This window comes from Medicago sativa, chromosome 5 (genome assembly GCF_051527215.1).
Source record: "Medicago sativa cultivar Bolivia chromosome 5, Bolivia_mono, whole genome shotgun sequence".
Classification (NCBI taxonomy): domain Eukaryota; kingdom Viridiplantae; phylum Streptophyta; class Magnoliopsida; order Fabales; family Fabaceae; genus Medicago; species Medicago sativa.
This window is the reverse complement of record NC_140753.1, coordinates 18,646,189-18,670,437: the sequence shown is the minus strand read 5'-3', so window position 1 is coordinate 18,670,437 and position 24,249 is coordinate 18,646,189. Positions and strand designations below refer to the sequence as shown.

Below are 24,249 nucleotides of genomic sequence, written 5' to 3'. Positions count from 1 at the left end.
GAATTTTCATTGTAAGGATAGCTTCTCAGTTTTAAATACATGCATGATTTCATTGGAGATGTCATTTTATATATATTTTTAGGCAGACAAGTGTATTTGTAAAGAAAGAGGGGCATGGAAATTTCTTGACCAATCTACAAGTAGGAAGATGGACACTTAGATTATGAGATGTTTTGGTGTACGAGTAGGTAGGAGGTAAATATACATATGTGGATTTGATCATAGTCTTTCCGCTTATGGGATTGGAGATCATGGTTGTTAGTGTGTGGGACAAACAACCTTCAAAGCTGCTTCAACATGCTTTTATGTTATTTACGTTTGACATATTTGACTTCCTAGCACAAAAGGTTGTTGACATTTTACAAAGTTCAAAAGATACGTATAACAAAGTTGTGTCTCATAGGTCTACGGACATCGTGCTTAAGAAGATTGATTTTGTCATTCATAAAGGATTAGTGACGCAGCTTGTTGTCAACTTGTCTTACATTTTTGTATAAATTACTATAAAATCTCAACAAAAAAATTAATATTCTAAAAAAAAATTGAATAAAATTTTCAACTTTTCTTATTTTACTGATTCAAAACCTTTTTCATACTTAACATTTAACATTTCTTCCTTTTTAATTCTTTAATTTATGAGACTTCTGGATCATACTTTAAGATTTTGGATCAACCACAATTTCGTTACCTGTAAAACACTTGTTAAGAAATTAAAAGTTAAGAGCATATTATAAAATTTGTGTTGAAAAACAATTTTTAAACTTCTTAAAAAAATATAAAAATTTCCAATATTTTAGTACAATATTTTTAATAAGAATTTCCAATACAAGGATAGTTTCCAAACTTTAACTTCTATTAATTCATTCATTCATTCATTCAAGGATATTTTTAATAAGAATTTCCGATACAAGGATATTTTTAATAGGGTTAATTAAGTAAATGGTCCATATAAATATTCAGAATTTTGTTTTTAGTCCCTACAAAATAAAATCACACTTTTTAGTCCCTATAAAATTTTCCATCAGCATTTTTAGTCCCTATAAAAAAATTTATTAGCATTTTTAGTTCCTGTAAAAAATTCACATCAACATTTTTGGTCCCTAAAATGCTTAAGGAAAATGTCACAGGGACTAAAAAGTGTGATTTTATTTTGTAGGGACTAAAAACAAAACTGTAAATATTTATAGGGACTAAAAACTTAATTAACCATTTTTAATACAAGGAAACTTTTAATACCTTTGAGTAAAAAAAAAATAGTTTCCAAACTTTAACTTCTATTAATTCATTCATTCATGTGTAGTGCACGTGCTCCTCAACACGTGTCGTATTAATTCATTCATTCATGTGTAGTGCACGTGCTCCTCAACACGTGTCGTAATCGATTACATTCCAAGGTCAACGTTTCAGCGCATCTAACGGTCCATATGTCTTCTATAAATTTCAAACTCTTTCCAGCACTCACATTCATATAAAAAAGGGTCCTTTCCTTTGTTGAACTCTTCAAAAGCAGTAACCACTCTTTCTACAAAATAAACTATGAGAACTTCTCTAATGCGAACCGGTTCCGTCCCGGTTCTAAACCCGGTCCACTCCGGTTCAACTCGAACCTCCCTCTCCCGCCAAGCTTCATTCACTGGCGACAACAGCCACCGCGTTCAATCACCAAAAGTTTCCCTGCATTTCCACTCCACCGACAAACATTCCGACGGAATCAACAGATCTTTATCAGAAAGCTTGATGATTAACTCACCGATCAAGAATTTCAGCTTTTCTCAGAATCTAAATCGAATCGGATCTCAATCTTTTCCGGTTGAGGATACCGGATTCGGCGGAGGAGGCGGATTCGATCACGGTGATGTAACAGTCAACACCGGTGGAAACGGTGGTGAAAGGATGAAAATCGGTGCGTATTATGAAGAAATGTTGAAGTCAAATCCTACCGACGCGCTTTTGCTGAGAAATTACGGGAAATATCTTCACGAGGTTAGTCAAATTATTACGCAATTGACTCAATTATCTTCCAAAAATAGAAATAAAAAGGAAAGAAGTGAGTGATTTGAACTTTGATTTGTGCAGGTAGAGAAGAATATGGTGAGAGCAGAGGAATATTATGGAAGAGCGATTCTGGCGAATCCTGAAGATGGTGAATTGCTTTCGCTTTACGGAAAGTTGATATGGGAAATGAGTAGAGATGAAGAAAGAGCTCAATCTTACTTTGATCAAGCAATTCATGTTGCTCCTGATGATAGGTATTATACATTCATTTTATGTTTTAATTATAGTTCCATTAATTGTAATTAATGATCATGATAGTTTGGATTTAACTTGTGAATTTAATTAGTATGCATGGACGGTGTAAAATTATTTTACCCATCTATCAAAAGATTTATTGTCAAATCAACTAATGGATATGACTTATGTGTTTTTAAACTTATGTGATGCCTCGTTATCACATGTATGTGTAAAATAATTTTAATCTGTCAGTGCATACTAACTAAACTCTTAGCTTATATAATGTGTGTGTAAATATTTTCCGGCTAAACATAACCATCACTTAATCATAATCATTAGATCAGTGAAATCGTTTTACACATGTTCGTGGGTAGATGTAAAAAAGTTAGCGATGAATGCATGACCGATTGTGATTTGTCAATTGTGTAAAATTATTTACATTGGCTGTACAAATTTTTTGCATTGATAGTGCATGAAAATCAATCTCTAATAATTTTTATTTGGTTTTCTAATATGCAGCACGGTGTTGGGATCCTATGCCCACTTCATGTGGGAAGCGGAGGAAGAGGAGGAGGATGAAGTGGTGGTTAACGGCGGTGAAATGAAGGTGAAAGCGGAAGAATCAGCTGTTGGGCTGATCTCTGCTTTTTAATATCAATTCACTGTATTTTGGATGACCAGTGAGTTTGACGAAATAATATGATTCTATTAAGCTCTAAAATGTAACTTTCGTTAAAAGTTATTGTAACGACTTCTAACATGATTTAGTCAAACTCTCTGTTAGTCCAAATGTTTACTTAACCGGAGATCATAATGTTACTTCTATGTTATTAATGTCGCATAACCTTTCACATTCGACATTCTGAACTCGGTTAAGTACATAGAGATCTAATTGCAACGAATGTGAAAGGTTATGTGACAACAATAAATGGTCTCTTCTCTTTTGTTGAATGCGTCTAACTAGAAACTACCAGAAACGCCCTACCCTATAATTGAAGAGAGAGACTGAAACAAACGTTTGTGTATTGTTTTTTCCTACTTGTTTTGTTTCTGATCTACTGGCAGTAACATGCAATGTAACTTCTTTTTTTGAACACATGTAATGTAACTGTGTACATGTACATCTAACTACTCTTGAATACATATGAGTATCTAAAAGGGTTGTAATTTAAAAACTCTCTCTTTTCCAACGATTTTAGGGATGAATAGTGAATGTATTAAACGTGTTTTTTTTTGGTTACATAGCTAACAAACAGAGAAAAGAAACAAAAGAAACAGAAGAGACTAAGCTCTCAGGAACAAAGTTCCGGTAGCATCATTTCGCAAGAGAGGACGAAGATCATCAGGCGGCGACGAGTGGAGGAGTAACCTGGCATCAGCACCTTCCCCTAACTTAGCAAAGAAATCTGCACAATGGTTGCCTTCGCGAAGGGTGTGGCGGAGCGAAACGTTCATCTGAGAAAGCTTATCTTTGATGTCCTGAATGAGAACAGCATGAACATGATACCTTGATGAAATGCCGGATATGAGGTTGATGGAGAGAAGAGAATCCGAGTAACAAACCAACTCTGTAGCTATAGAAAGACCGTGAAAAATAGTTATAATTCAAAGTTCCAGAGTAATTTTGGATTTAAATTTTCTGTCTTTTTCAAGCATATTACCTCATAGATTAAGACAGCTACATGCTTATCAATTATCAATCAGAAGGGCCTCTCCTTTTCTAAAATTGAACAGGAAACATCTAATCTCAACTATTGAAGATCAGATATTTAGAATTGTGCTTTCCTTTTAGAAAAATATCTACCTTTTCTAGGATTAGAAGTTAAACTCTCCTGTTATTTTATTATTAGTATTATCGCAGACAAAAAAAATTGTGACAGAGCAAATAACTATGGTTGTGCGGGTGTGTCCTTATCCAATTCAATGGGTAAACAAACATATATAGTGGTGTGATTTGATAATTAAGTGGGTAGTTGAAATTTAAATATAATAATTAAAACAAAACCATACATATGTGGATCCCTTGCAGCAGGAGAAAGACAAAAAAAATCTTATCTTACTTTCAATTTTTTTCATCAATTTACCTTAGTGAGTTCCAAGTTTGATTTCGAACAAATGATATATGGAAAATCTAAGTTGAGAGAAAATTACCGAAAATGTTTTAACTTCATTTATGAAATGAACAAATGATGCAAGAGTGATTTACATCTAACTAGAATATAGTGCAACTTACTAAAACTACCGTGTACTATCTAAGCCTCTTAACTGAATCCTAGCTAGCAACCTATAACTGTCAATTGTTTGCGTGGCAAATTCAGTTAGTTCGATAATAAGTTACTTGGATCTCAAGTAATTGCATCTTCATTATGTTTTAACAACCATCCATATAAGCTAGTAGAGACCGAAAGCAAACCTTTCTGCATTGTTATTTCATACTTCTTTTTTATCTACTGGCTGTAACATGTAAGGTTCTAACTTCATTTTTTGAACACGTAATGTAACTGTGCACATGTACATTTAAGTATCGAATATATGAGTATATAACGGTACAGGCCACAGGGGTTGTCACTTGTCATTAAAAAACTCACTTTTATGTCAATGGTTTTAGGAATGGATGTATTTACATGTGTGATTACAACTCCTTGTTAATTAAAAGAAATGATATTTATACAATTATTTTGTGATTATTTTTTGGACAATTCTCGTTCATGCTGTAATTGTGTTCTTACTGTTGTTTTTTTTTATTTTTGTGTCAATATCGACATTTCTTTATATATTTTATCATCACATAAGTTGTTCCAAAAATAATTATTCAAATAACATAGCTCTTAATTAATTAGTTACAATTCAAAGTTTCGGACTAATTTTCGGTTTAGATTTTCTTTCTTTTTCAATAAGGATTATCAATAAGGGCCTACCTTCTCTAAAATTGAACAAGAAATATCTTATCTCAACTATTGTAGATCAGATAATTAGCATTGTGCTTTCCTTTCAGACAAAATATCTTCCTTTAGGAATAGAAGTTAAACTCTCCTTATATTATTCAATTATTACCACAGACAAAAACAAAGTGCCACAGAACAAATAACTATGGTCGTTCCATCTTTCATGTGGGGAAAGGGAATGTCCTTTACCCAATTCAATGGATAAACATTAAACACACATATAGTGTTGTGATTTGATAATTAAGTGGGTAGTTTAAATTCAAATATAAAATTAAAAGAAAACAACACCACATGAATGTGGATCCCATGCAGCTGGGAAATGAACAGAGCCCAAATCTTAATTTCCTTTGCATTCTTATCATGTAATCATATTTTTATCATCGTTTTACCTTGATGCATTCTGAGTTAGATCCGAATAGGATTTAAGGTAAAATCTATTTCATGATAAGTATTCTCAAGTCTCGATATTTCTCAAATGAGATTGAGGTGTCAATTAATGTAGTTTTAAAGTAGATAAATAATATCAATGCACACATTTAGACATTAGTGACATTATTAATTTGATATTTATAATTAAAAACTAAAGCATTGGACATCTTCATTTCTTTTGAGAAATTGAGAAACTTAACTTGTTTTTCAATTCAAAGATTAAGATAACATATGTGTTGGTTTGATAAGATTTGGATTGATTCCTTTTAAAATTCAACATGGTATAATTAAATGTTATTATGGTGTGGCTTGATTTGAACTTTGTAATGCCTCCGAACTTGTTTGTCCATTGGGAGTGTTGGGCGAGGGGCATATTAATAAGAAATTGAGAAAGGGTCTGTGCATGATTTGGCAAGCAGTTATATGGGTGATTTGGAAGGAAAGAAATGGTATTATTTTTAATAATGAGAATGCTAATTGGGAGGGTCTAGTTGAGGAGGTCAAGGTGTTGACTTGGCGGTGGTTTTTGAGTCTTTGTAGCACTCCGGTGTGCAGGGGCGGATCCACTGTGAAACATGGTGTGTCAAATTATTTCCCTTTTTTTTTTTTCATATACTTGACTTAATAACTATATATATATAATATAAGTCACTCACATATCACATTTAAATTATTAATATTAATAAAAAGGGTGTTGCAGGGAATCAAACCTGTAACACCATGTTAAAATGCTCTCACCCAAACCATTTTGCTATACTGATTAAAGTGTCAACGGTCTACTTTGTTAATGTATATAGTTGCTTTGAAAGTTTTGCCACACCAATATCAAATGTCTAGATCCGCCCCTGCCGGCGTGTATGTTTTATGAATGGAGTTGGTGCCCGAGGGAGTGCTTGCTGCGCTAATTTGGGGTCTGCAATCAGCCTGCTGTCATCTGTTTTCTGGTGTGAAGGGTTTTGGTTTTGCTGTCATAGTGTGGTCTTTGCTTTGCTGCTTCCCTTCTGGTTTTGCTTATTGTATCGGCCTGTCTGCAGAAGCTTGCTCGCGGTTCTGTTGCTGGTTGCAGGGGTTTTTTTTTTTCTGTGTTAGGTGTTGCCAGTAGTATGTCCGCTGGTCCTGCTGGCAGCCTTGGTTTGTTGTTGATTTCTTTCTTGTTTTAGCCCTTTTCGCTTTGTTTAAGGTGCTTTAGGAGGTTTTTTATCGAGTGGTGTTGTTAAGGGTGTGCTTTTGGCCCTTTGTACTCTTTCCTCCTTCGCAGGTTTGGTGCATCTTGTGCTAAGCCTTGCCTAATAATATTTGATGATTCAAAAAAAAAAAAAAATTAAATGTTATTTTGACAACATTGGTTGATTTCATTACTATACTAGAATTGAAAATTGACTAGACTAAGATAGACTTTGCATAAATAAGTTTAGCCTGCTAAAAAATTTGAGACCCGAGCCTCGCTTGATATATTTCATAGGTGTATTTTTTAGCATGAGTACATCTTTTTCATACATGATCTCTCATATATCTTTTATGGGTAAACTATGTGTTCTGGGTATCAATCTCATCCAAGATGCCTTTCCTGGCATTTGACATTAAATAAATTCAAGTGCTTTTATGATTTTTCTCTTCTAAATTACTACGATGGGTTTTATTCCTGAGTTTCTCTTTCAAGACATATCCATCCCAACCTTCAAAACTCGTATTCTTCAATCTTTCGCGAACAAACTGATGATAGCCTTTTACATCCTTCCAACCCTCTAACATCCTGAAAGGCTTTAGAGCCCCGTTTGATATTTTGTTGGACAACAAAATTGGACTATTATCAGACAAAGTTCTATCCAAGCACCGGTGAGAACAACCTGATGACCACCTTTGTAGCCAATATTCAGATAGAAGAAATATGTCCATTCCACTCATAGCCGATAGGTGTTATGTTACTTTGCCCCCAAGTGAAGCTCCTGCATGTCCACATTAAATCTATAAATCCACCGTAATCGATGAAGTTGTTAAAAGCTTCCATTGCAGCTGACCTTAAACTTTATAATCTAAATGTTCTAGACTCACCCGGTCTAGAATTCCATACAAAGCCCAAAAACACTGACCCGAATATACCGACTAGATCATTGGATCCTTCCCATCTTATCAATGCCTCACACTAGTCAGAAATCTGCATTTTATAATGCATCAACGATATGTAACAGAAGTGAAGTCGACATTGATGGCACGCCACTCTGTAACGACCTCCATATCTACTTGACTTCACACTTGAGCTAAGAGGCACCTTTAATCACAAATGCAAGCACACAACTTTTATCATTTAAATCCCTCCCACTCTTTACTTTCATATTAACTTCTTATGTGTCAGAGTGCTTACAGGTGCCCCCACTTTACATCTTGAGAACTGCTGCTCGATAGAAGCCGGCCATTTTTGATGACTCAAGATCACTAAATATTTAGAATAGAGGGATTATGCGAATCTAAAAAACCTTATTCTTTTTGGTAATTAGTGTCATCTAATGTCAAAAGAAATTTTAGTAATTTGTAGTTAATTTGTAGTCTTACTTAATATGATGAATTTTCGTTGAAGGTTGATGTAAAATTATTCTAGACTAAAAGTATATCTTCATTAAACTCGAGAATGAAGAGTGATATTACTTTTTTTGCATAATCCCTCCATACCAATTCTATTTTTAGTTTGAGTAAGTCTCCTCCTGCAAGTAAAATGAAGTGTAATAATGATGCATAACTTTATTATAAGAATAAAGTGGGCATTGTGATGTGTTTACGTGATGATGAAGAACATTTTATTCATACGAGAACAATGACAAGTTTCAAATCCTATTTGACAATTAAGGAGGGGGGAGCTTTAAGTCTTTGTCAAACTATTCATTGGATTGGTGGATCCGATCAAGACATCATAATTTTTTAGTTGAATTTTAAGATGAAATTATAGTCACTAAACTACTCCCCAGAATATTTTTTTGGATTCTACAACATAAAAAAAAATGCCAAATAAGTTTTAATAGTGAAATGATTAACATAAAATTAAATTTGGTTAGATTGAAACGTGAGAAGAACTAAACAGTTTTTCCCCCTAATTTTTAACTAATCTATACCACTATATAAGGACCGCTCTATTTAAAAAATCAATTTACTACTTTTTGACCGAACATATTTTTTTACAAAATTACCTTTAACAGCCTATTTCTTATTGAAATTTAAATTTAAATATAGATAAAATTATACAATTCGTTCTTTAACTTAATTTCAGGTAATACTTTCGTTTTTATCTTTTTTTTTTGTCTCGATTTAGTCATTTATGTTATGAAATGCCAACATAATTATCCTTTTGTATAAAAAATATTCATAAACTCCCAAAAAATCATCAAAAACTCATCAAACTCATAAACAAATCCAAATCTTCATCATACAAACCTAAAAACCCAGATTTTATTGTAAAAATCTCATAGAAAATCATATGATATTTACATTTTATATCATAAAGGACTAAATTGGGGCAAACAAATAAAAGACGAAAGTATTACATAAAATTAATATAAGGGACGAATCATATAATTTTGCCTTAAATATTCAACGTTTCTACCAACTAACTTAAGCTTATGAGAACAAAATATATTTTAACTATAGAAAATATAAAAACTACCAGATTGGTAAGAACGCCTAATCAAACTTATAAGTTACTTGGATTGATCTAGTGGTATTGACTTGAGACGTGACAGTGCGCGCTTTCTTAAAGTTCCAAGTTCGATTTTTCACTACGATTAAAAATAAACTTGTGAGTAAATGACAATTATTTTGTCTAAAATTTTTTTAGGGTTTCTGATTTTATATTTTTCACTTGCGTAAAAATTAAAGGTTTAAATGTGTTATTGGTCCCTGCACTTTCATCAGATTTTGGCATTAGTCCCTGCACTTTTTTTTGTTTGGCATTGGTCCCTGCACTTTGTAAAAATATTGATATTGGTCCCTCTGTTAACTTTCTGTTAAAAAAAAACACAAAATTAACGGAGTGCCACGTGGCCCAATCATTTCACGCCACGTGGCACCAATACCAATATTTTTACAAAGTGCAGGGACCAATACCAATATTTTTACAAAGTGCAGGGACCAATACCAATAGTTTTGTGTTTTTTTAACAGAAAATTAACAGAGGGACCAATACCAATATTTTTACAAAGTGCAGGGACCAATTCCAAATAAAAAAAAGTGCAAGGACCAATGCCAAAATCTGATGAAAGTGCAGGGACTAAATGCATATTTAAGCCAAAATTAAATTTGTAGTATCCAAACTGGCCCTGTCAAAAAAAAAAAAAAAAAAAGTATCCAGACTGGTAATAACGCCACCCTTCTCTTCTCTTCTCTCAAACGATTTTAGGGTTTCTGCCCCCAAAACAAAAATCCCAATTCCTATTTTCAAACTCATCAATGGCCAAAAAACAGAAAGAACCTCAACAAGCCCCTCAAAACGACACCGTTTCAGCTCCTTCCAGCATCTTCACCACGCTCTTCGCCAACGCGCCGGAACAAACTACCGCCGCCGCCGACACCGCTTCTCTATTTTCCGATGACAACCCTTACAAGAGAAAGCATAATCAAACTCTCAGCCCTGAAAACGGCGTCGTAGATGAAAAGAAGAGGAAGAAGAACAAAGAGAAAACTCCCGTGATTGATTCAAATCCCACAATTGAAGTTTCAGAGAAGAAAGAGAAGAAGAAAAAGAAGAAAAGCGGTTCTGTCGAAGAGGAAGAGAAAGAAAAGGAGGTTCATTTGGATGGAGAAGGGGTTGGGGATAAGAAGAAGAAGAAGAGGAAAAGAGATGAGGTTGAGAAAGAGTGGGAGGAGAAGAAGTATGGTATTGTTGAAGGAGGAGATAAAGATGAAAGCGTTGAGAAAGTTGGGAATAAGAGAAAAGTGCGTGATAATCCCGCGGATATGATGGTTACAAAAGAAGGTTTTGATGATGAAGATAAGCTTTTGAGGACTATTTTTGTTGGGAATTTACCTGTTAAGGTGAAAAAGAAGACTTTGTTGAAGGAGTTTAAGGTTTTTGGTGAAGTTGAATCTGTTAGGATTCGTTCTGTTCCTTTACAAGATGTAGGTGTTTGTTTTGTTTATTGTTTAGATTTCAATGTTATTGTTTTTGTAGGGTGATGCTAACATCATGTGTATTCCTTGTTTTGATGAATCAGACTAAGAAACCTAGAAAGGGAGCAATCCTTGCGAAAAAGATCAGTGAAACGGCTGAAAGGTAAGGGTTAATCAATGACCTAGTTGCAGCTAGTCAAGAATGTTGTTATTAAATTTTAGTAGAGAATCATAATGCTGTTATTTTGTATATATATTGAATAGAAGGAAAAGCTTGCATTAGGCTTGGTGAAACCATTCTGTTTTGATTTGACGATTTTATAAGGAGAGATGTAAAATCTCCTTTCATGTAAAATGATGACATTAGAGAGAGAGTTGGGTAGCACCTATAGTAGAAAAGATGGTGGAAACCAGACTTTGGTTTGGGGGCATGTAGAGAGAAGACCTATAGAGTATGCAGTAAGGGGAGTAAATCAGATGGAGGATAGTCATATCACTTGAGGCAGAGGAAGACCTAGAAAAACTATAAGATAAACTATTAAGAAAGATCTAGAGATTGATGAGTTGGATAGAAATATGGTATATGATAGTGCATTATGGCGTCATTTTATCCATGTAGCCGGCCCCAATTAGTGGGATAAGACTTGGTTATTGTTGCTATTGATGTTGCATGTATTTTATATATTCTTAGACTACGATTTGGATTTTGTTTTTTCTATTGGTCTTGCTCTTCGGTGACTTGGATACAGTTACCATCTGATATGAATACAGGCATTTTTATGTAAAGGAAACCTTTTCATACATTGCTAATTGAGGAATCTTGTATTTGCAGCGTCAATGCTTACATCGTTTTCAAAACTGAGGAATCTGCTCAGGCTTCATTGTCCCACAACATGACTGTGGTATGCACTTGTTCCTCTAAGTGTGGTTTGATCAAGTATAAGTATTTCGATGTATTTATGTTGAAGGGTTGTGGCTGAAATCTTCTAATATTATTGTTTGATTATCTGGCTGTAGGTTGATGGAAATCACATTCGTGTTGATAGGGCATGCCCACCCCGCAAAAAACTTAAAGGGGATAGTGCTCCCCTTTATGATAATAAGAGAACTGTTTTTGTTGGCAATCTCCCGTTTGATGTGAAGGTATGTTTCCAATCTGTCGTTTTCTATTTAAGGTCACATAATTTCATCTTCCACTGTTGCCCCTATATTGTCCAATGAATTGAACATGTGATCTTTTCGTGCAGGATGAAGAACTTTATCAGCTATTTTGTGGTATACCGAGTCTAGAATCAAGTATAGAAGCTGTTAGAGTTGTTCGAGATCCTCATCTTAATGTTGGAAAGGGAATTGCCTATGTGCTATTTAAAACAAGGGTATGCTGTTTTGGTGCCTTATTTGCTATACATTTTGATAAAATAAATTCACTCTCTGTGCTTCTATATTTTTTAGCTCAAATATGTCATAAATGATGTTATCACTAGCTTCTCTTTAGGTGCTAAAACATGGGGCTGTTTTTGATTGACTAGCCCATGAATACTTCACTTTTTAATGAAGAAATCATCTTTTTTGTCCGTTAATTTTTAAGAATTACATGCTATTATTACTTAAAACACATGCTTTTTTGTGATGCATTCTGGAACGCAATGATTGGAGTGGACTGTTACCTGTGCTGTGGTTCTGGTTCCTTTGTTGTGGTTTTGTTAACTTACTTTTGTTTGGATGGGCTATTTTTTACATTGTAATATGCCTTTCTCTCCTGGAAACAGCCTCTTGCGTAAAAAACAGGGTAAGGCTGCATACACCAAAATGGTGGGACCCCTTCTTGGAGCCTGCGTATGCGGGAGCTTTACTGCACCTAGCTACCCTTTATGCCTTTCTTTGTAACTAGGTACATGTCATTTTTAGAAGATATCCTTATTTGATGAGAATATAAGTAGTTAGAGACTTATATGTATGGTAAAATTAGAGTCAAGGGAAAGGATCCTATCCCGCACGACTATTCACTGGAGGGAGTCCACCCTTCATTATTATTTTTTAAATAAATAAAACTGCAGTTGGTAAAAAAAACAAGGAGTGGATATGATTCCACCGGAGGAAAATGTCACGGGAGAGGATCTCCTCCCAGTTAAAGTTGCGTTTTACACTTTAGAAGTACACATGATTTGAAAATCATGTTAAAACCTGTGTACCAATATCTGATTCTCTCAATGCCCAATCTCGCTCCTAGATACTTGGGATGCAGACTGGGAGAGAACTCGAGCTTTCGATTGATGAATAATGCCACTCGGACATTTTCGTAGGTGCTGAAACATAATAGGGCTCTTTGTTGCTGACACGCACCTGAAATCTCATTTTGTCTCGGATAAACCATCTTTTTCGTCTTAATGCTTTAAGAATTTCATGTTATCTTATCTATTTCTTAAAAGTATATACATTTTTCAACATAATCTGGAACGTAAGGATTGAAATGCGCAGTTGCTTGTGCTGTGGTTCTGTTGACTTACCTTGACTTACAGTAGCTACATTTTATATTATATTACGTCTTTCTGTGTAACTAGATACATGTCATTTTCAGAAGTTATCTTCTTTCAACGGGAATATAAGTAGTTAGTTGATAATCATAGTACTGGACACGACATGTCATAGTAGTTGAGTTAGGCTGCATGTTGCACGTTGAGTCCTGAATTGAAAATCTGATTATACAGAATTCCTTTCCGGGTGGAAACATGGAACTTTTTGTGATCTACAAACTCAAGTCTTCATTTTATCATGAAGGAACCATCTTTTTATGATTACACCTGGGACATAAAAAATGAAATGGCAGTTTCTTCTGCTGTGGTTTTGTTCTTTTGTTGACTTCTGTCTTGATTGGCGGCTGCTTATATTGTAATACGCCTTTTAGTGTAGCTAGGGACTTGCCATTTTCAGAAGTTATCTTCGTTCAATGAGAATACAAACAGTTATAGACGGATATTTGAAGTAACAATGACATGCTTGAAGTTAGATATCCGTGGTTAAGGTTGCTGGCCTACAAAGTGTGAAAAACATTTTCCATTTTCTTTTCCTAAAATATGTGTTCTCATTTTAACTTGCTAATAATTAGATGTGAGACTCTTGAAGCGAACCATTGTGATGGAGAGAAGATGAAATGCTAGCTATGGATGATGCATTTATGGAAATAATGATAACAATTCTTTTTCATTTTCATTGTTTTAAAAAAAATGCACACTATTGTTAATTTCAAGAGTCTATTATCTCTTTGTTAGCAAGTAAGATTGACTCAAAATTTAGGAAACGAATCAGAAAATGTTTTCACGAAGTAAACAGGGCCTAAATGTTATTTGTGGAAACTGTTTGAAGCATGAACATCTAATGCTGGTATCTTTTTTCATGTCTCTTTTAGCTTCTACCTGGGGAGATATTTTAGCTTTTCTTTGTTTTATGGAATTATTTGTGCTTGACTGCTTTGGTTTACACACTCGAGTACTCAAGGAATTACTGACAAAATATAAAACAATAGTATTGATGTTCAAAGTGGCAGTTGATTGGATCTAATTCGAGACATATTGCTTTGTGTTAAAGAAAACATTACTGCATTCCAAAGTGGCATGAAAAATGTTCATACTATTTTTCAGGTCCTATCACCCAGAACTCTGTCTATACAAATATTAATTAGTTGTTTGTGATTGCAGGATGATGCCCTTTCCGTTGTTAGGAAACGGTCCTTAATGCTCCGAGATCGAGAATTGAGAGTCAGTATTGCAAAAGCAGATCCTAGTGCTACCCCATCTAAAAGGCCCTACTCTCCAGCAGCACGACCCAATCATGGAAAACCAGATGCTACCCCATCCAAAAAACCATACTCTCAAGCAGCACAAGCTCGCAGTACCCCTGTAAGGAAGTTTTCAGGGGCTTCAAAGTCTCCTTCAAGCAGTAAAAACGGGTCAAACAGAAAAACTACTGCTTCTTATCAGGGTCTGCGAGCTACCAAATCTGATGTCCCCAAGAAAAGTCACGGTGGAGAAAAGCCAAAAGAGCGCACAAAGAAAAGACCAACAGTAGCTGCCAGAAAGGCTAAAGCAAACATGCAGAAGGAAGGTGATACACCGAAACAAGCAGGGTCAAAACGCAAGTTTGACAGTCGTACTCCTGATAGCTCCCGGCGAGTTAAGAAAGTCCAAAAGAAGAGGTAGCTTGTTTCTAAAGGCGTTAGGTATTAAATTTCGTTTTCCTCTGGTTAGAATTTGCAAGCCCAAAAGACTTATGAATGAATATGTACGCACGTTGAGGAAAGAGTTCGACTCTGATGATTTTATGAGGTCGATCGTCTTCAGTGATCTCAGTTAAACTCCTGGTGAAATTTAATTAAAGGTGCAATTGTCAACAGTTTAGAAAGAAGTAGACGGTGGTGGAAATCAATTCTTGTAACTTAATTTTTTTACATTATTGTCCTAAAAATTGTAAGTTTCTTCTATTATAGAATTTTGACAAGGTTTATTGTGGCATTTCTGTCTTGGAAATTTGAATGGTCCATCAAATTTTGCTCCTGGACCCATTTATAAAAAAGTTTTATTGAACCTGCTGTTCGCTATCATTTTATACTGCAAATGCAAGAGAACAGGAGATGGAATAGGAGAGAATAGAGAATATTTTAAGCAAAGTTATAATACTGTTTAGTTTAAAGATAAAATATTTAATTCTAAATAATCACTTTTGGTCCTCTAAAAAAAAATCATTTTCTAATTCTTTTTTTTAATAATAGTATCAACTTGTAGTTCTAATATTTTTGGCCAAAGTTTTGGTACTTTTATTCTTTCCAATGTATTCTTAAACTGTTGGTAAGTAAATATTTTAAATACAGCAATAAATTCAAATGAATTCAGTCGTTTTCGTGATTTTTTAAGTTTGGCAAGTTTGTCATTTGAGTTCATCCGCTCCCTTCTAGCTTATGCAAGTGGGGTTGTTCCTTGTTAGGCTCAGGACCTAGTTTCATTGTTTTTTTTTCTTTTTTTCAGTTATAAGTTATTCCCTATTGATAAAAAACGTATCATCTTATTACACACAATTTGATTTTAATGATCTAAAATAACTTTATCGTATTTAATGATATTGATTTTAAAAAACACCTTTTTAATTCAAGTGTCTATTTCTTCCAAATAAAAAAAAAAATAGTCTATTTAACTCGGTGAAACCCCCACTTTTGTGAATGCTTTGAAATTACATTATGAAAATTAAATGATACCAACTAATTTTAGTACCAGTCAAAAAATAATAATTATTTCTCATAAAGAGTGCAAGGAAACATCAACTTGTTATATATTCGAACCCAAAATTTAAATGTTTAGGTAAATTGGTAGGCTTTTTATGTAACCAAAACAAAATTGGTAGGCTTTTTTGTTGGTTGGATTTCTTCCTTTCAGAACATTTGTGGGGTTATAAAAGAGAGATGAACGACCAAACCATCTCTTTAATACTTAAAAAGTTCAGTTACGTTACTTTTCTTATTTCCTTAGCTATCCAATGAATAAATGAAACTTTAGACATCAATCTCATTAACCTTCCATTAAGTTTCTTTAAAGTCTTCCCTTACTTCTCTCTGATACGAAACACCCAGCAAAAAGACATTTGTACAATGATATTTTAATGTATAACTGATATGAATCCTAAAGATAGGAAATATCAGGAAAACACTTTGAATGAACTACATTTTTTTTTTAATGGAATGAACTACATTATTGTGAATGGAAAAACACGTGATAAACGGAACAACTAGTCAACAACCATAATTTTTATACATAACAGATTATGAACAATGTGCATAAATTGATTCTTCCAAACGTCGTTTCTTGCAACCGGCGTCAATAATATGATTGTCTTGAATTACTGCAGCACTTGGCAGTGAAATCAATAGCGGAGAACCACGTTGCAATAGTTTTCTGAGGATCTGTACAGATACTGGAGCTGGTATTGCCCTGTTTGGAGAACAAGGCCTTCCATAAACATGATTTGTGGCTTCTGAACTCTTATGAATCGCTCTTGCCTATTAGTGTTGGTGTAACTGAAATAATGCCTATGAAGAATAATGTAGCGATTGAGTTGAAATCATAGAGATCTCCCACAGATTGTAGCTCTCCAAGAGCTAACCCTGCCTGTAAAACAACAAAACAAAAAAACGTAAACACAATTACAATGGGAGAGGAAAAGAGAAGGGGAGAGGAAAGTTATTTCAGTTTCCAATAGAGTCAGGGCAGCCCAATGGCGAGACAACTAAAGCCCTAACATAAATAAAAAAAGACTACCTATGAAGTACTAGCACGGACACGTACACTAGGCACATCTTCAATCTGAAGTGTAGGTGCTACACAAAAGACTATACATGTTGTCAAACCTAATGCACACATTGGTATATTAAGCGAAAAGGTCAAACATGTAGGCAGAAAGGCCATACCCTCAAAGTTTGAATTAGGCCTCCCTATCTCTTAGGTCGGCCTTTATTGAAGTATTACTTTGGGTGACATGGTGCACATGTTTTCAAGTGGTGTACCAATACATCCATTGCTTTAACTATTTCATGAGCATTTATTTTTACAACTGACTGACTCAGATTTCCAGTATTGTGAACAATTCAAGATATAGTTATTTTGATAATCACATACCCTGACTGTGACATAAGCAGCAGGTATGAGTCCAATGACAGTTCCAAGGAAGAAAATATGATAAGGAACATCCACAATTGGTGACGCAAAATTAATAAACGTGTTGGGAAGAGTCGGAGTCAATCTCAGAAAAAGCATGTAGTTCAGCAAACTCTTTCTTCTTTTAGCCACCTGAAAATCAGAAAGTATAAATTTATTTCCATGTGTAGATTGAATTTAATTAAAACCAATATGCTGGAGCTTGGAAGTTGAACTGAACCTGGGTTTGGAAGAACTTCAATTTGTCTGGCCAGAGAGAGAAGAGAAGGGGTCGTCCGATAATTTTTGACAGGAAAAAACACGAAGAAGCTCCCGCTGTGGCGGTGAATACAACAAGAGCCACACCTTTAAAGACACCAAAGAGTGCTCCGGCAAGCAATGACATGAACACAGTCCCTGGAATCATGAAAGTCTGCATGAAAATATAAACCACGCAGTATCCCACCAAGACTTGTGCAGTGTAGTCACTTGTATAGCTCTCAAGGTTATCTCTACAAAAATAAATATAAGATATATAAACAATGCATAATTTTTAATGTCAACTTTCTTCAAAAAAAATTTTAATGTCAACTTCCCATTTTACATTGGGATCCATAGCATTTCCCTTCTACAGAAGCGCACACAAAAAAATTGAGCCAATGATTCCACAATTGAAATGAAAAGAAAAGTCAATGAACTGTCCTAAAACATGATTGATCCTACCATTTAATGCCTGTTTCAAATGTGGATCAAATTATTTAGAAAATATACCCACATTTACTAATCTGGTCAGAATTTTAAGGTTTTGCATTAGAGTCTCTTTTCTGCTCTATTTAACCACCCTAAGTGATATACTACAAAACATCAGTCATCAGTTCAAATATAAATATGCATGAGGTATAGTTTTTGGGATGCCGGCGAGTGCTTTCCTTGATGGAAAACATTCACCTTCTGTTACATTGTCCAATAAATTACAAGTCAAAAACAATTGAACAATAACAACACTAGAATAGAAAGTGAGCCTTTAAGAGCATCTCCAATGTTGAACACCATTTGGAGGTTCTTAACTTCTTTTTGGAGGACTTGTAACTTGACTATGCCACATCAGATTTAAGCAGTGTTGTCTGGCAAATCACAAATCACAGAAAATAGAGAGGTTTGTTCATATTTATACAGTGCTTTCCTTGATGGAAAACATTCACCTTGTTTTACATTGTCCAATTAATTACAAGTCAAATTCCATTTTCAAATTCATTGAATAATTGATGTATCTGGTTTATAATACAGACCAGATACATCAGTTATTCAATGAATCTGAAAAGGAAATTTTTGTTTATAATTCAACGAATCTGAAAAGGAAATTTTTGATTAGAACATTGACGAGAGGATGTATTTAACAACACTAGGATCCCCTTTTGACTCCATTGGTGATCATTGACCCACTTTAAAAACTTAATGGATATCACAAGTTAAGAAGAATAATTGTCAATGCTAAGAACAAAGTTCATAAAGAAAAAACCATTCTCATAGCTGGAATCTGCGTTAATTTTCCCCAACGATCGAACTGGGTAATAAAATGTTCAAAGGATAAGAAATTGCAAATATTATTATTGATTCAATTTCAAAGCATAACATTCAACAACCTTTGATAGCAAATTAACACCAAACAAACAACTCTAAACTCCACAAGGTGAATCTCTTTACCAACCAATATCCTTTCCAGATCTACTATAACCAATCATCATAATTAAACACAAAACTACATTATTTATTCAGATTCATTCAAAAAACAAATAACAACAATCAAACATCTATCCAACATTAACCAAATTTACAACAAATTAACCATCCTTAAAACAAAAAAAGTCAATATTTCATTTTTTTTGGTTTCTTTCACCTCAATATTCAATTTTTTATATGAATTTGTATAAAATGGTGAAAAGGGTTACCTAAGAAGCTGAAGATCATGAAGGGTACGAGGTAATTTAAGGAAGCTATAATCTGAATCTGGCATGGTAAGATAAACACCAAGAAGACCCAAAATAAATCCCAAAGCCACCGTTGAAGCCACCGTTGTTTCAAAAAAGCTTAATGGAAATTTGGATTGCACAGGCATAGGTTTGTTTACGTTAATGATTTCAATGGTATCGCCGTTTTCTGCCATTGTTTTGAAACAAGGGTCGTTGTTGTTCTTCTCTGTTTCTTTCTCTTCTCTTCTCTGCCTTATCTATGTTGAAGAGAGAAGAGAGAGAAAAAGAGAACAATTCTGTTTCGAGAGAGAAAAGAATATTCCTCAATTCTTGGTTGGATTTGGATTTATAGGTGTTGCAAATTTGCAATGCTGCTAACACATTTTAAGGATGTTTTTGTTGTTTTGGAAAAGAAAATGTCTTTATTTAATACTTCATCCAATCTATTGCTAGGGGTGGCAAAACGGGCTTGACCCGTTGGGCCGGCCCGTTTGGCTCGCTATTTTTGGCGGGCTGAGTCGAAGTTTTAAACTCGCTTTTTATAGTTGGTTCGGCTCGGCTCGTCTCGTTGAAAAGCGGGGCGGGCACAGGGTGGGGCGGGGCGGCCCGCTTAACTCGTTGGAAACAATTATGTTACGACGACAACAGGAGGGGGGAGGAGGAGGTGCACCATATATTCATAACTTAGATGATGATTGACTTGGAGTTGATTGACTTAATAAAAGAATTATGTTGTTGCTGCGATTATTTTGAGACTTATTTTATGCTTTTGGATTTATTTTGGTTGTTGGATTTATTTTGGAACTTATTTTATGTTTTTCGATTTATCTTGGTTGTTGAGTTTATTTGTTTTGAGACTTATTTTATCCTTTTGGATTTAATTTGGTTGTTGGATTTTTTTTTTGAAGAGACTAAAATGAAATATATTACCACAACAAAAAGGCCTTCATAGCACAAGATGTGCTAAGGAAGAAATACCCAAGTAACAGACAAGTTCAATCCATAATTACAAGGCAAAAAGCCACCCACCAAAAGACAAAAAACAGGGAAAACAGAAATTAACCGATGCCTAAGACGGTAAACGGACTAAGCCACCAACCATGAAAATTGAGGGAGAGACTGACTAAATTCCCCTTCAACCACCTGAACGTTAGAGACTTAACTTTGTCCACCACCTGCTGAATAGTACAATAATTGTCATTGAAAATCCGGTTGTTTCTTTCTTTCCAAATTTCCCACATTGTTGCTAACCAAATAACCTGTAAGATGGATCGCCTTGACTTAGCAGCAGCACCAATAAAGTTGAACTGATAATAATGACTAGAAGCATCACCAGGTAACACACAAGAGACACCAAGCCACTGAGGAATAAAATTCCATACAGAACCAAAAATATTACAATGAAATAATAAATGAGAAGATGTTTCCACCTCCCCACAAGCACCAATACATAGCTGAGCGTCGACGTCAATCACATGCCGACGATAATTTGATTGTTGGATTTATTTTATGTTGCGCATTTGCCTTATTTTGTTATTAATTATAATGTTGAATTCGATAATTTGTTAATTATCTTTTTTTTCACAAATTTATTTTCCACCTATTCTTTTATATTTTTTTTATTATAAAAGCAACATAATTTTTTGGTAACAATTAAGTTGTAAAAGAAAAATCAATAAAAGTTTTTTGTTTGGCGGGCCGGCCCGCCAACTCGCAAGTCCGCCACTAAACGGGGCGGGGTGAGATTTTGGACTCGGTCACTAATTTTGACTCGGCTCGTCTCGTCTCGTTTTTAGCGGGCTTTGACGGGGCAGGCCTAAATGGGGCGGGCCGGCCCGCTTTGCCATCCCTATCTATTGCAACATTTCAATTTTTAGATTCATCGAATAATAATGGATGTATTTGGTTTATATTATAGATCAGATACATTAGTTGTTTAATAAATATAAAAACATTTTTTTTTTTGCTTAATTAAGGTACGAGAATGTATGTTTAAAAAATACTTTTATTTTGAAGGTGTTTAATTGTTAAGTTAGTACTTTATTATTCATTTTTGTTTTTAATAAGATGATAATCAACACAAGAGATCACTAATAAGAGCTTAATTAGAATTTAGAAGAGTGGACAAAAACCTATGTGTATTTTTTTATGTGCTTTTTGTATCGGTTTTAACTAATTTTTTTAATATTAAAAAAAAACTAATTTTTTTAATATAATTAAAGATTGGAATGGTGAATTTAGTTAAAAGCATATAAAAAACACATATGGAAATATCTTTTTTTTTTTGTTTTGTTATAAAGGTGACTCGAACTCGTCTTTAAGAATAGATCAATCTTACCTATGTGGACGGTGGTTCTCCCCTAAAAATGTTTTGGATTATCGATATTATTTTTTTATACCCTTAAAAAGATGAGTTTAATTAGAATACTCTGACAGTGTAAAACTATTTTACACTATCAACCAATTAAAATTAGTCAATCTTAATCATCAGTGTTTGTGTTAAAAATTGAAAAAATCAAATAAAATCTTTTCTAATAAATTCCTCCCATGTTTCCTATTATATGTATATGTTTTTTTTGCTGCATTATGATACTTCCTGCTTTCATCTTTGCAAATCTAGTCTTCATCTCTCTCATCTCCCACACACTTGAGAATTATTTGTCAGTAGATTTATGCAAATGGTTGTAATTTTTTATATGAAAAGTTAATTCATTTTTGCGTTATTTTTGATATGGCTCCAATTTATGAACACTATGAGATCAATTGTTTGTCAAATAATGTGCTTTAATTGTGTACGTGGTTGAAACATTCCTAAATCCTAAATAAATAACAATTGTGGTTTTAACAAACAATAGCAGGCAAATAAAATCAGTTTGGATATGTATTGTATCTTTATAGGTTTTTTTTTTTTTTTTAAAGAATCTTTATACGATGTGAATAGCGGTAGTTGATTCTTTGGCTTTATTTGTGCAAAATCCTTTGTTCCTGGCTTTACTAGTGCAACCTCAGTTTTACTAGCATGATAAATAGTGTTAGCATGAAAAGAGAAAGAAAAAAAAAATAGAAGGAAGAGGTAGAGAAGAAGAAAAAAATTCTGTGTCTTGCAAAAGGATGAGAGATCGGATCAATAAGTGTCAAATTAGGAAGGTTGAAATAGAGAATTTATTAAAAAAGATTTGATTTGATTTTTTCCAATTTTAACACATAGGCTGATGTGTCTGATTGAATCATTTTAATTGGTTGATAGTGTAAAATGATTTTACACTGTCAGAGTATTCTAATTAAACTCTAAAAAGATTATTCTTTTTCAAGTTTAAATTGAGTTGTAGAAGTTGGTAGGTTGATTGGGTAGGATCGCAAAGGTATCAAAGTTATCCATTAAGAATATCCAAAAAAAATTAAAACGTTGTCCATAAGAAGGTTTATCATATTTTATTTTATTTTCTAAAAAGAATATATTCATCTAAATTGATATAGAGTACATCGTGTCTTTGTGAGCTTAGTTCAGTTGGTATGAATAATGCATAATATATGCAAGGTCTAGGGTTCAAACTCCGGCAACCACCAAAAAAAAGATATAGAGTACATCGTAAACAATAAAAATTCCGGCAACCATCAAAAAAAAGATATAGAGTACATCGTAAACAATAAAAATTCAACATCATTAAAAACAAAAATGAATGGTAAAACAAACTCACAACATTTGGGATTGGAGCTTAGTTCTTGGCAAATGGTATTTAGTTCGAGCAACCTATCATTTGGTTTTGGACGTTGCATGTGACTGAAACCATTTTTGAGCCCTTACCTGACACTCCTTGTGCCGACATGGAACTCCATTGATTAATACATTTCATTTTGTTTTCTTAAAAAAAAACTTGCAATGCTCAAATTAATAGCATAAAACTACACAAATATATATATAAATAATTTGACAAAATCAAAATGATTTGAATACTTCAGTGTCTCTGAGTTTGTAAAGTTGACATTAAAATTATTCGTTGAAGCAGGGGCGGTTCTAAGGCCCGGCGAGCCCGGGCACTCGCCCGGGCTCCGGCCCAAATTTTTTGCAATTTCTTATGTAAATCCCCTTGAATTTCTTATACAAACCCCTATAAATTGGGCAATTTCTTTAAATTTTTTATTATTTGCTTGCAATTTCTTATGTAAACCCCTATAAATGTATTGCAAATTTTTTTTCGCCCGGGCTTTATAAAAATCCTGGCTCCGCCACTGCGTTGAAGTTAATATATAAATCTGAACCAAACAAATACTTTAAAAAAAAAAAGAGATCAAAGAACAACACATCAAGATAACGAACAAAACAACGTCGTAATAAGATGATGAAATCACAAAAATAATATTCCAAAAAAAATATGTGAAAACCTTAAATTAGAAGAGAAATACACATTGTAAATGATAAAACTCTAATGATAAAATTATCATGTTCATTAGATATGTGGTTCCAGACAAAACAAAAAAAATACTAAAAAAACACTTCTTTTGCACATAGTTATCCTAGAATGTTTACCATCTTAATATTAAGAGTTTTCAAAGAAGATAGCTGCCATCTTATCCAAATCCTTGTAACTTGAGATCCCCTTGATTTCATTTTGAAAAATGGAAGACTTGTTTTAGAATTTCTAGATTAACACATAAAGAGAGTTTTTTTTTTTTTTTGAAGGAAACACATAAAGAGAGTTGAAAATTTCTTTAATACATATTATATATTTTTCTTTTTATAAATATAGTTGTCTATTTTTTTTTTAGAAACAGTTAGAATTAGAACTCGTATGCTATGCCATTGTCAGTGTAATTTTTTTTAACTTAGATGTTGAATCATATATTTTTCTCACAATGTAGATATATTACCCTTTATAAACTATCTATGCAAATATCTAAATG

The 24,249-nt window shown here is 33.8% G+C and overlaps 3 protein-coding genes and 1 long non-coding RNA gene across 8 annotated transcripts; 2 read left to right on the top strand and 2 right to left on the bottom strand.

The window, feature by feature from the left end:
- Window positions 1-1,493: 1,493 nt before the first annotated feature.
- LOC146920753 (uncharacterized) lies at window positions 1,494-4,007 on the top strand. Of its 4 annotated transcripts, none has more exons than XR_015011897.1 (4): window positions 1,494-1,983; window positions 2,077-2,249; window positions 2,752-3,058; window positions 3,143-4,007. XR_015011897.1 is itself a non-coding variant. In XM_085714197.1 (4 exons), exons 1-4 carry the CDS (start codon window positions 1,537-1,539, stop codon window positions 3,598-3,600), a joined length of 831 nt encoding a protein of 276 aa, XP_085570323.1. In that variant the 5' UTR covers window positions 1,494-1,536; the 3' UTR covers window positions 3,601-4,007. The 4 variants fall into 4 exon arrangements, 3 of the variants coding, with proteins under 3 accessions (XP_085570323.1, XP_085570325.1, XP_085570324.1); XM_085714197.1 differs by having other exon boundaries at window positions 2,752-2,839; window positions 3,478-4,007; XM_085714199.1 differs by having other exon boundaries at window positions 2,752-2,912; window positions 3,478-4,007.
- Window positions 4,008-9,978: 5,971 nt separating this feature from the next.
- On the top strand, window positions 9,979-15,280 carry LOC146920752 (RNA-binding (RRM/RBD/RNP motifs) family protein). The gene is made up of 6 exons (XM_085714196.1): window positions 9,979-10,709; window positions 10,805-10,863; window positions 11,533-11,602; window positions 11,718-11,843; window positions 11,948-12,076; window positions 14,396-15,280. The coding sequence occupies exons 1-6, from the start codon at window positions 10,041-10,043 to the stop codon at window positions 14,894-14,896; spliced, it is 1,554 nt and encodes a 517-aa protein (XP_085570322.1). The 5' UTR covers window positions 9,979-10,040; the 3' UTR covers window positions 14,897-15,280.
- A 1,047-nt stretch (window positions 15,281-16,327) lies between these two features.
- Window positions 16,328-19,665, bottom strand: LOC146920750 (SNARE associated Golgi protein family). Of its 2 annotated transcripts, none has more exons than XM_085714200.1 (4): window positions 19,327-19,665; window positions 17,619-17,889; window positions 17,360-17,530; window positions 16,328-16,852 (listed from the first exon to the last, which is right to left on the bottom strand). In XM_085714200.1, exons 1-4 carry the CDS (start codon window positions 19,539-19,541, stop codon window positions 16,727-16,729), a joined length of 783 nt encoding a protein of 260 aa, XP_085570326.1. In that variant the 5' UTR covers window positions 19,542-19,665; the 3' UTR covers window positions 16,328-16,726. The 2 variants fall into 2 exon arrangements, 1 of the variants encoding a protein (XP_085570326.1); XR_015011898.1 differs by lacking the exon at window positions 16,328-16,852 and adding an exon at window positions 16,945-17,073 and having other exon boundaries at window positions 17,152-17,530.
- On the bottom strand, window positions 18,966-19,178 carry LOC146920751 (uncharacterized). The gene is made up of 2 exons (XR_015011899.1): window positions 19,053-19,178; window positions 18,966-19,020 (listed from the first exon to the last, which is right to left on the bottom strand). It is a non-coding gene; the product is annotated as an uncharacterized LOC146920751 (long non-coding RNA).
- Window positions 19,666-24,249: the final 4,584 nt, after the last annotated feature.

Bases quoted from the DNA above. Each gene is read 5' to 3' on its own strand.
- LOC146920753 (XM_085714197.1), top strand. From the start codon at position 1,537: ATGAGAACTTCTCTAATGCGAACCGGTTCCGTCCCGGTTCTAAACCCG. The intron at 1,984-2,076 runs GTTAGTCAAATT...TGATTTGTGCAG, and splicing joins ACGGGAAATATCTTCACGAG to GTAGAGAAGAATATGGTGAG. The intron at 2,250-2,751 runs GTATTATACATT...TCTAATATGCAG, and splicing joins CATGTTGCTCCTGATGATAG to CACGGTGTTGGGATCCTATG.
- LOC146920752 (XM_085714196.1), top strand. From the start codon at position 10,041: ATGGCCAAAAAACAGAAAGAACCTCAACAAGCCCCTCAAAACGACACC. The intron at 11,603-11,717 runs GTATGCACTTGT...ATCTGGCTGTAG, and splicing joins TGTCCCACAACATGACTGTG to GTTGATGGAAATCACATTCG. The intron at 12,077-14,395 runs GTATGCTGTTTT...TTGTGATTGCAG, and splicing joins ATGTGCTATTTAAAACAAGG to GATGATGCCCTTTCCGTTGT.
- LOC146920750 (XM_085714200.1), bottom strand. From the start codon at position 19,541: ATGGCAGAAAACGGCGATACCATTGAAATCATTAACGTAAACAAACCT. The intron at 17,531-17,618 runs GTTCAGTTCAAC...TCTGATTTTCAG, and splicing joins TGAAGTTCTTCCAAACCCAG to GTGGCTAAAAGAAGAAAGAG. The intron at 16,853-17,359 runs GTATGTGATTAT...GTTGTTTTACAG, and splicing joins CTGCTTATGTCACAGTCAGG to GCAGGGTTAGCTCTTGGAGA.